Here is an 11209-nt window from a genome sequence, read left to right as displayed (position 1 = left end):
ACACTCAATATTGCCTTGGATTTCAAGGTCTTTGTCACTGTCGCTGTCTATTGTGATGACAAGTGGAGAAGAGAATGGAGAGTTGCCCGTATGGCTTTTTGGTGTGTTTTCCTCCCTTTCCCTCTTCTTTGTATGGTGTCTCACGTCGGTGGCGTTTCCTTCATCAATAATCTCCACAGTTGGGCTTCTCGACCTTTTCTTACCCTTTTTGTGTTGAATCCCAGTTTCTGGTTGCCCAGCCACAAAACTAGCTGTCTTTTTGTAAGAATCTCTGTAGTTGAGCGAAGGTGTCTGAAGAGCCCTTTCTTCCTTGGCAGAAGAAGCGTCTTCATTTCCTCTGGGTGTGCTGCTCTCCAGGTGATGAGACTTGTACTTCCTTTTCCCTCTAGGCTTTTCAGATCTTGTTCCCTCAGACTCACTAGAAAGAGTTCTAGCTCTGCTACTGGGTTGCCTTCTTGGTTCATAACCATCTGGGCTTCTATTTCTATGGTAACAGGTATGTTTTTCACATTGGTAAACATATGTGAAGTAATCTTTGCTCTGTGATTCTCTTTTCCTGGACTCACCGCTGCGGGATCTTGATCTGCTTCAATCCCTAGACATACCACTCTCGCTACTTGGAGAGCGTGTTTTACTTTTGTCAGACAGACTCTTGTCTCTGGTTCTTGACTTATTTTTGTTCTTCCTATGTTTGGGTCTGCTGCGATCTCTCTTCCTTTCTCGTTTCCCCCGGCTATGATGCTTTCTCTTTCTTTTAAGGCCATGCCGCTCTCTACTGTCAGAATCTTGCACTTCAGATTTCCTTTTTTTAGATAATCTGTGGCCATAAGCATCAAACCTGTGATACCGGATGGGCTGTACTTCTTTCACTTCTCCACATTTGCCCCCATCAGCTGATGCCTCAGACTCAGAGTCTGAAGACAGCTCCACAAGTTCTGGTGTCTTCTCCACTCGTGGTTTCACATAGCCAACAACAGCACAGTTGTTAGAGGAATCGTCGCCACTGGCACCATTGGTCTCTGCACTTGCTGGTAACTGCCTTTGAGGCTCAGTGGTGTGTGCAGAGGGCCCTTCATCACAGTTCTCTGAAGTGCCCAAAGCAGGAGATATGGCAGCACGAGCCTGCTCTGAGCTGGAGTAGGAAGGGCCTGGTGTTTCATCATCCCAAGGAGCCTGGCCAGTACCAACTGTGAAGGGATTACAATCTGATGGTTGGGAATCTGCCTCGTCTGGAGAGATTGTAATAATGGAGGATCCCGAACGACTTCCTTCTTCATACGAAGGAGCAGGACACTCATAGTTTGTGTGCTGATCATATGCCTCTATATTAAAAGGGCACCTGGCAAAGCTGATAAACTCGTGCACGAAGTGTTCTGTGCAATGGAGCAAGTAAGGTTTTAACAATTTAGCAAGTGCTTGGCTCTCCATATCATGTCTAACCACATGTCTCATGATAATACGTTGCACAAACCTGACTAGAGAGCTGAGAGTGCCCAACAAAACAGTAAGTTCACGCGTTAGCTATGGGACCAGCCTCTGAAGAGAGGCAGAATTCCTGCAAAGAAATTCAGCCGAGGTGTCTCTATAACGTCCTCCATCTCCAATGCTCCTAACATGAATACCAGAGTGATACAGAGCTCTTCGGAAACTAATGATCTCATGTTCTTGAATATGTGGCATAGGTCGGCCTTCCAAGCTAGCCTCTCGCCTTGACGCAAGGCGTCTGATCATCCGGTGCATTTCGACATCTCTTTGCCATGTTGGTTGACTCGACAGTCCTTCCAGCAATACCCCATCGTCTGGAACAGGCACTGGTCTTCTAGATGAGGACGTTCTCCGAGGATTCATTGATGTGCAGGGTTGCCTCGTTAGTGTAGCCTGGTAATAGGATCGCCTCCCATGAGGCGATGCATCAGCTGATGTTGGCTGATGCGGCCTGTTTGGGCCAGACCTGGCTGATGAGTCATCTGTCTCCGATGCCATATTCTGCAAATAAAGAGAGAAACATCAGCGTACACTTGATTTAATTCTTGCCGATCAAAACCAGTCCTAAGTTAGCACTTTTCTACAGAGCCCGACTTTGAATCAGTGATGTGTCTTTACTGTGTCCCAACTAGGCATGGGAAATCCTTATGAAAAGTGCTTTACAACATTTTCCAACACTCTTAATAGATCATGAATTCTGGTTTGGATATTACCATATGTATTTTGGTTTTATCTTAACCGTCTTAGAGATCAATAGTGCAAGACAGAAAGAAAGACAGAAAGATATGGACATACTCTCTTGCACTTCCATCAGTGCACAACCCCCCTCGCAAAAACACCCCAACAACGTTAATTTCAACTTTAAAACTGCCCAGTCTTCCTACTATTGTATTGGCATCCTTTCATGTAGTACTGCTTCAAAAAATCAATCTGTGAAGCAATTAACTTGTGAATGAAGTGAGAATTAATAGAACCTGAAGTTGTTCTGCAGAAAAATATAGTCATAAACATTTTCCATTTCAGAAAAAGTTTTGCTCCACATGTTACACTGTGTATAAATATTAGCTGCTTGGAAGAAGACACAAGTCATTTAACATGAGGCCTGAAATCCTATCCACATATACAAGTCCTCTTGAACTGGGATTGATTTCTGGGTTAACAAGCTTAGAACTGAATGGAAATACAGTAGGACACGCAAAGCGCATGCTTTGATTTCATTACAAGTTAGGGGCCTTTTCAGACAATCTCTGACTTGGCACAATAAATGCACGTTACACAATTGTTACGTACGATTCCACATTCATTTATTCCTCAAGACAATGAATGCTGCAGGAATACTGCAGTTTCCCAGCACTGGCACTGCTAGGAAATGTGATCTCCCCTGATCTAGCTCATCTGAATGCTAGGAGAAGGATGCACAACTGTAACAGGCCCCCACTGGAATGATAAGCAGTTTTTCTCCAGTGCTAGAAATCGGGGGGGGGGTGTCGGGAAGTGTGCACGATACAGGGGCCCTTAAGGCTGTCAGATCTTTCATCAGAGCTGTGCAGAGGTATTTGTCAGAAAACCGGAGTGTAAATATAGTGGCGACTGAAAGTGTTGGCCTTGGACCAGTGAATCTTGGGTTCAGAATTCAAATCCCTACTCCATCATGAAGCTCCATGCATGGGGAAATCTTGGCTGAGTTACACACTCTCTGCCTAACCCACCTGACAGGGCTGTTGCAAGGGCAATCACGGAATACAAACTTATTCATAACGGTTATAATTTTAGAACACCAGAGAGAAATGACACCTCTCATTACAGCGCTGCTCTACATGCCATTCACGACCAAGGTACTACTTCCCTTCAGATCTGCTTAGTGGCCAATAAGTTGAAATGATCCCATCTCAAGAAAAAACATCTGGTAATTTGCTTTTCAGTTGCTTGCCCAAGAGTGCTTATTGCTTGCCCAGTAAGTAAGTGATTGGCAGTTGGAAAGCAACTTTGACACACACACCCCATCATCTGAATTACTCTGAATGAACTGTAGTTCAGCAACAGCTGGGGAGCCAAGGTTGCCTCCCCTGTCATGAAGGCTACTGTTATTATATAAGAAAAAACAAAAGACTCCAGCAAAGTTGAGCATATGCTTGGATGGGCTGGGGCGGGCAGGCTGTCCTGATCAAGCCCTGAACAGCTGATGCTAACCAGGAAGGGAAGGGAGCGCACACAGTCCCTGGGGTAAAAGTGTTTCCCCTCCCTCAGGCAAGAACTTTCGAAGGGCTCCTTCTCTAGCTGACCACTTTGAAGCCAAAGCAGCTCCAGGAGCGGGCAGAATATTTTCGGCTGGACTGGAGCAAGCACGGCTCCCTCTCGCCCCACTTTCACCATTGCGCCAAGAGCTGCTCAGGCTGTGAAGTCCGAGGCAGTACTCCAGGCAATGGAAAGTGTCCCCAGAGGAGGGACGAAATGAGGTCTGGAGTTGCGCGCCGTGTGGCCCCCGCTTCCCTCGACCCCACACTCCACAGGTCAGCATGGCTGGGTGGCCCCTTATCCCACGCGGCGGCACGTGCCAAAAAGCAGATTTCGGGTTTGGGGGCGGGGGAAGCCTCGCAACGCACCCAATCAGGAAGAAGACTCAAGCCCCCAAAGGCTAGGAGGAAGGAATGTCAGCTGCTGCTGCTCCAAGAGGCGGGAAAAGGCGCGCAGCAACAGCAGCCACACACGGACAGGCAGGCAGGTAGCCCTGCGCACGCACGCGGGGGTGGGGGGCTCGTCTCTTGCCTCTCCAGACTCCGTAGAGACTGAAGCCAGCTCGATGGGCTGCGGGGACCGGACAACAAGGCGCCTGCTGCTGCTTCGGCCGCCGCGGACGAGTCCCTGGCGGAGCGAGCAAGGCGTTCTACCCAACGGTCTTCACTCACTCAAAAGCAACGGTTCCGATCTCTGGTGCCAGCGACTGTTGGGTAGAACGCCTTGCTCTCCGCCAGGGACTCGTCCGCGGCGGCCGAAGCAGCAGCAGGTGCCTTGTTGTCCGGTCCTCGCCGCCCCAAGAGCTGGCTTCAGTCTATATACTACGGAGTCTGGAGAGGCGCGAGACGAGCCCCCTGTGTGGTGCGCACGGCTGCCTGCCTGTCCGTGTGTGGCTGCTGCGCGCCTTTTTTCCGCCTCTTGGAGCAGCAGCAGCTGACTTTCCTTCCTCCTGCCCTTTGGGGGCTTAAGTCTTCTTCCTGATTGGGTGCGTTGCGAGGCTTCCCCCTCCCCCCAAGCCCCAAAGCCAAAGCAGGGCAAAGCTCTTTCCCCCTTCTTTCTTACTTTCTTCGCGGGGACTCGGGAGGAGGCGCCACTGTGACTCTGCTTTTTGCACGAGCCGCGCGTGGGATAAGGGGCCACCCACCCATGCTGACCTGTGGAGGGTGGGGCCGAGGGAAACGGGGGACACACGGCGCGCATCTCCAGACCTCATTTCGTCCCTCCTCTGGGGACACTTTCCACCGCCTGGGGAGGGACCGCTTCTGTCTTGACAGCCTGAGCAGCTCTTGGCGCAATGGTGAAAGTGGGGCGAGAGGGAGCCGTGCTTGCTCCAGTCCAGCCGAAAATTTCGGGCCCCCTCCTGGAGCTGCTTTGGCTTCAAAGTGGTCAGCCAGAAAAGGAGCCCTTCGAAAGTTCTTGCCTGAGGGAGGGGAAACACTTTAACCGCAGACTGTGTGCGTTTATAATCAGCTGTTCAGGGCTTGATCAGGACAGCCTGCCCGCCCCAGCCCATCCAAGCATATGCTCAACTTTGAGTAGCCTTCATGACAGGGGAGGCAACCTTGGCTCCCCAGCTGTTGCTGAACTACCCCATGAGGAGATGATGGGAGTTGTAATTCAGATGATGGGGGGCGGTCAAAGTTGCTTTCCAACTGCCAATCACTTACTTCATGATGAAGTAGGGATTTGAATTCTGAACCCAAGTTTCCCTGGTCCAAGGACAACACTTTCAGTCACCACTATATTTACACTCCGGTTTTCTGACAAATACCTCTGTACAGCTCTGATGAAAGATCTGACAGCCTTAAGGGCCCCTGTACCCTGCACACTTCCTGGACCCCCCCCCCCGATTTCTAGCACTGGAGAAAAACTGCTTATCATTCCAGTGAGGGCCTGTTCCAGTTGTGCATCCTTCTCATAGCATTTGGATGAGCTAGATCAGGGAAGATCACATTTTCTAGCAGTGCCAGTGCTGGGAAACTGCAGTATTCCTGCAGCATTCATTGTCGTGAGGAATAAATGAATGTGGAATTGTATGTAACAATTGTGTAACGTGCATTTATTGTGCCAAGTCAGAGATTGTCTGAAAAGGCCCCTAACTTGTAATGAAATCAAAGCATGCGTTTTGTGTGTCCTACTGTATTTCCATTCAGTTCTAAGCTTGTTAACCCAGAAATCAATCCCAGTTCAAGAGGACTTGAATATGTGGATAGGATTTCAGGCCTCATGTTAAATGACTTGTGTCTTCTTCCAAGCAGCTAATATTTGTACACAGTGTACCATGTGGAGCAAAACTTTTTCTGAAATGGAAAATGTTTATGACTATATTTTTCTGCAGAACAACTTCAGGTTCTATTAATTCTCACTTCATTCACAAGTTAATTGCTTCACAGATTGATTTTTTGAAGCAGTACTACATGAAAGGATGCCAATACAATAGTAGGAAGACTGGGCAGTTTTAAAGTTGAAATTAACGTTGTTGGGGTGTTTTTGCGAGGGGGGGTTGTGCACCGATGGAAGTGCAAGAGAGTATGTCCATATCTTTCTGTCTTTCTTTCTGCCTCGCACTATTGATCTCTAAGACGGTTAAGATAAAACCAAAATACATATGGTAATATCCAAACCAGAATTCATGATCTATTAAGAGTGTTGGAAAATGTTGTAAAGCACTTTTCATAAGGATTTCCCATGCCTAGTTGGGACACAGTAAAGACACATCACTGATTCAAAGTCGGGCTCTGTAGAAAAGTGCTAACTTAGGACTGGTTTTGATCGGCAGGAATTAAATCAAGTGTACGCTGATGTTTCTCTCTTTATTTGCAGAATATGGCATCGGAGACAGATGACTCATCAGCCAGGTCTGGCCCAAACAGGCTGCATCAGCCAACATCAGCTGATGCATCACCTCATGGGAGGCGATCCTATTACCAGGCTATACTAACGAGGCAACCCTGCACATCAATGAATCCTCAGAGAACGTCCTCATCTAGAAGACCAGTGCCTGTTCCAGACGATGGGGTATTGCTGGAAGGACTGCCGAGTCAACCAACATGGCAAAGAGATGTCGAAATGCACCGGATGATCAGACGCCTTGCGTCAAGGCGAGAGGCTAGCTTGGAAGGCCGACCTAGGCCACATATTCAAGAACATGAGATCATTAGTTTCCGAAGAGCTCTGTATCGCTCTGGTATTCATGTTAGGAGCATTGGAGATGGAGGACGTTATAGAGACACCTCGGCTGAATTTCTTTGCAGGAATTCTGCCTCTCTTCAGAGGCTGGTCCCATGGCTAACGCGTGAACTTACTGTTTTGTTGGGCACTCTCAGCTCTCTAGTCAGGTTTGTGCGACGTATTATCATGAGACATGTGGTTAGACATGATATGGAGAGCCAAGCACTTGCTAAATTGTTAAAACCTTACTTGCTCCATTGCACAGAACACTTCGTGCACGAGTTTATCAGCTTTGCCAGGTGCCCTTTTAATATAGAGGCATATGATCAGCACACAAACTATGAGTGTCCTGCTCCTTCGTATGAAGAAAGAAGTCGTTCGGGATCCTCCATTATTACAATCTCTCCAGACGAGGCAGATTCCCAACCATCAGATTGTAATCCCTTCACAGTTGGTACTGGCCAGGCTCCTTGGGATGATGAAACACCAGGCCCTTCCTACTCCAGCTCAGAGCAGGCTCGTGCTGCCATATCTCCTGCTTTGGGCACTTCAGAGAACTGTGATGAAGGGTTCTCTGGACACACCACTGAGCCTCAAAGGCAGTTACCAGCAAGTGCAGAGACCAATGGTGCCAGTGGCGACGATTCCTCTAACAACTGTGCTGTTGTTGGCTATGTGAAACCACGAGTGGAGAGGACACCAGAACTTGTGGAGCTGTCTTCAGACTCTGAGTCTGAGGCATCAGCTGATGGGGGCAAATGTGGAGAAGTGAAAGAAGTACAGCCCATCCGGTATCACAGGTTTGATGCTTATGGCCACAGATTATCTAAAAAAAGGAAATCTGAAGTGCAAGATTCTGACAGTAGAGAGCGGCATGGCCTTAAAAGAAAGAGAAAGCATCATAGCCGGGAAAAACGAGAAAGGAAGAGAGATCGCAGCAGATGGAAACATAGGAAGAACAAAAAGAAGTCAAGAACCAGAGACAAGAGTCTGTCTGGCAAAAGTAAAACACGCTCTCCAAGTAGCGAGAGTGGTATGTCTAGGGATCGAAGCAGATCAAGATCCTGCAGCAGTGAGTCCAGGAAAAGAGAATCACAGAGCAAAGATTACTTCACATATGTTTACCAATGTGAAAAACATACCTGTTACCATAGAAATAGAAGTCCAGATGGTTATGAACCAAGAAGGCAACCCAGTAGCAGAGCTAGAACTCTTTCTAGTGAGTCTGAGGGAACAAGATCTGAAAAGCCTAGAGGGAAAAGGAAGTACAAGTCTCATCACTTGGAGAGCAGTACACCCAGAGGAAATGAAGACGCTTCTTCTGCCAAGGAAGAAAGGGCTCTTCAGAAACCTTTGCTCAACTACAAAGACTCTTACAAAAAGACAGCTAGTTTTGTGGCTGGGCAACCAGAAACTGGGATTCAACACAAAAAGGGTAAGAAAAGGTCGAGAAGCCCAACTGTGGAGATTATTGATGAAGGAAATGCCACCGACATGAGACACCATACAAAGAAGAGGGAAAGGGAGGAAAACACACCAAAAAGCCATACGGGCAACTCTCCATTCTCTTCTTCACTTGTCATCACAATAGACAGTGAAAGTGACAAAGACCTTGAAATCCAAGGCAATATTGAGCGTGATAGTAACATTTCCTGGAGTCCCACCATGCAACAGAATGACAGAGAAAGAGAGTTTCCTTCACCCCTCTTGGAAGCCAGAGACTGTAGTTATGACCGAGCTAATGAATCAGACAAAATTGACATGGACAGCAATGTGACTACCACAGTGGAGGATGGAGATGAGACTCCATGTAGAGTTGCACAGCTGCAGGAAAGTGCCAATCAACAGGAATCTCCTGGGAGGGACAGTAGTAGTAGTAGTAGTAGTTCACTTGAGACAGGCAATCAGCCTAGCAGCACAGAAAGGGGCTTAGGCAACCGGTTTCCAGCCAACAGATCGTCTTTGTTTGCAAGGCTGAAAAAGCTGATGGAAGAGTCACGTCGGCGGGACTCATAATAACAGAAAGTGTCACTTTTTACCCAGTCATTTTTAAATGAGGGGAAAGCAACAACAACTTTTGATTAGACTTTTCCTAAAATACAATATACCAGCAATGAAATATGCATTGCACTCACTGCTCCAAAGGTCAACTTGAAATGATCTCTTTAATGCATAAAGATATGAAAAGATATTAAAATAACTTCCCAATTTCCCCACAAAACATGTAAGTGAAAACAAACCCGAGCCAATGTTTGGGTGTAATACACCATCCTCAGGGCTCCATTTAGCATGTCAGCTGACAGAACTTAAATACAGAAGCTGAGAACCAAACGCAGCAAACAGAGTACCATAGTTACATTTATTATTTATGACTTTTCTGAGTGTGTGTGTGTGTGTGTGTGTGTGTGTGTGTGTGCACCTCTTCCTTGCCCAGTGGTTCTGTTTATCCTCACAACCCTGCTGAAAGGTGGGTTAGGCTGAGATATAAGTGACTGGCCCAGGGTCACCCACTGAGTTTCATAGCCAAGTGGGGATATGAACTTGGGTCTTCCAACGCTCTGACCATTACCCCACACATGAGGGAGGGGAGAGAGCAGACCTTTTGCAGAGAAGATATTAAGGGTATTCACACGACCTTGGAGTTAAATCCTGTTTGTATGATAATCGATGTGAAGGGAGGATTGTTCCATCTGTGAGGAGGATGAGGGTTGGTGTAAGCTGAAGCAGGTAGTATAAAACTGAATGTGTGGAACCTAGATGCCGAGATCATAGAGCTCCTTTCTCATGGGGGTATTCCCCCAATGCACCACGCTCATTGCACAGTGCATTCTGGGCTACCCGGAGGCCAGGGCAAAATGTCCCAGCCTCCAGAGTTCCGTGCTCCTCCGAGCAGCATGGATCATGTGGGCGCATGGCAGCCTGCGCAAAGGGGCGGCACACCATTATCTGGGGGGAAGGTGACTTGGACCTTGCCTTCCCACCTACCCCCGTCCACCCACCCTTCCCCCCTACCCCTGTCCTGCGAAAACCCTTAATAAACAAATACGAATATGACGAATAATATAACATTTATTATACCCTTAATAGCTTCTCTGCTCTCTCCTCCCTCATGTTGCTGTAAACTGTCCAGATACAGAAGATTTGACAAATAGACAAAATCAATCAAATGTATTCTCTGTTTGCTGCTTTCATTGCTCAGCTCTGTAATTAAGTGCCTTCAGCTGGCATTCTAAATGGAGCACTGAGGATTGTGTGTCACACCGTAACATTGGCTCAGTTTTGTTTTAGCTTACATGTTTTGTGGGGAAATATGTAACTTGTTTTACTATCTTTTAACATCTTTTATGCATTGAAGAAGTCATTTGAAGTTTGTCTTTTCCTAAAAGCAACAAAGAATTGGAGAATTGGTAGAGCATTTTCCATGGTGCAGCCCCATCTTGGGTCTGTTGGTACATTAAGAGTCCTGTTCTGCTAACCAGGAAATGATTCAAGACACACAGTTTTAGGCTAGTTCACTATGCTAGTGCATATGTTGCTGGATGCTTGTGGTTCAATCATTTATTCTTGTGTTAATTATCCATTAAATTTTCCAAGAAGTTAAAAAAAAAAAAAGGAACCTTGTCCTCAAAACCTGCCATATTTATCCCCTTGTAATATAGTTCCTCCCTATAAAATTCTACCACACTCCCGAGGCTGGTTAATTAAAAGCGAAAACAAAAAGAAACCCTTGATTGTTAGATCTGCAGATGACCTAGCATAAACATTCCTCAGTAGCAGCAGGAGGCTGTGGGTTTTTTGGTATGGCCATGGTGGCTGGTAAGGTGTGCTATGCCACGGAAGAATGCCAGGGAAGAAATCGTGAGCTTTTAGGTCTGAGGTTGGAACCAGTAAAGGGTCCTAAAAATACTCATTGGTGGCTGCTAGCACATTTATGCTTTGATAATTGAGCAAGCTCTTGAAAAACTGTGGTACTAATGGTTCATAATGTGTTGCATCACTATGATGCAACAGCCCGCTCTTTAGAACATCTGGTCTAAAAAGAAGTTAAAAAACAAAACAAAAAGAAGCCCAAGATACCAACCACTACTCAGCGGATGTTTAGATGGTATTTATGCTTAGGACCCCAGTGGTGTCCTGTTGTGCTCTGCATTGCTGGTGCCTCTAGTTCCCTCCCTGATTTCTGGGTTTATCTTCCACTGCATCTCGACTGATCTGTACCTGTGTTATATATCTGACCCTTATTGGTTTACTTCATGCATCTGATGAAGCCAGATTAACTACACTGGGAATCGGTTCTCTGTCCAGTACAGGTTAGGTT

General features: G+C 46.8%; 1 protein-coding gene and 1 pseudogene across 1 annotated transcript; one reads left to right on the top strand and one right to left on the bottom strand.

Moving 5' to 3' along the window:
* Nucleotides 1–506: 506 nt before the first annotated feature.
* Nucleotides 507–4217, bottom strand: LOC128342256 (E3 ubiquitin-protein ligase Topors-like; annotated as a pseudogene).
* A 384-nt stretch (nucleotides 4218–4601) lies between these two features.
* On the top strand, nucleotides 4602–10565 carry LOC128342255 (E3 ubiquitin-protein ligase Topors-like). The gene is made up of 2 exons (XM_053289388.1): nucleotides 4602–4705; nucleotides 6544–10565. The coding sequence occupies exon 2, from the start codon at nucleotides 6547–6549 to the stop codon at nucleotides 8905–8907; it is 2361 nt and encodes a 786-aa protein (XP_053145363.1). The 5' UTR covers nucleotides 4602–4705; nucleotides 6544–6546; the 3' UTR covers nucleotides 8908–10565.
* The last annotated feature ends 644 nt before the right edge of the window (nucleotides 10566–11209 follow it).

Source organism: Hemicordylus capensis, chromosome 2, assembly GCF_027244095.1.
Source record: "Hemicordylus capensis ecotype Gifberg chromosome 2, rHemCap1.1.pri, whole genome shotgun sequence".
Lineage (NCBI taxonomy): Eukaryota > Metazoa > Chordata > Lepidosauria > Squamata > Cordylidae > Hemicordylus > Hemicordylus capensis.
Note: the sequence above shows the minus strand (reverse complement) of the source record. Positions and strands in the feature narration are given on the sequence as shown.

Coding starts and splice junctions, on each gene's coding strand:
- LOC128342255 (XM_053289388.1), top strand. CDS start 6,547: ATGGCATCGGAGACAGATGACTCATCAGCCAGGTCTGGCCCAAACAGG.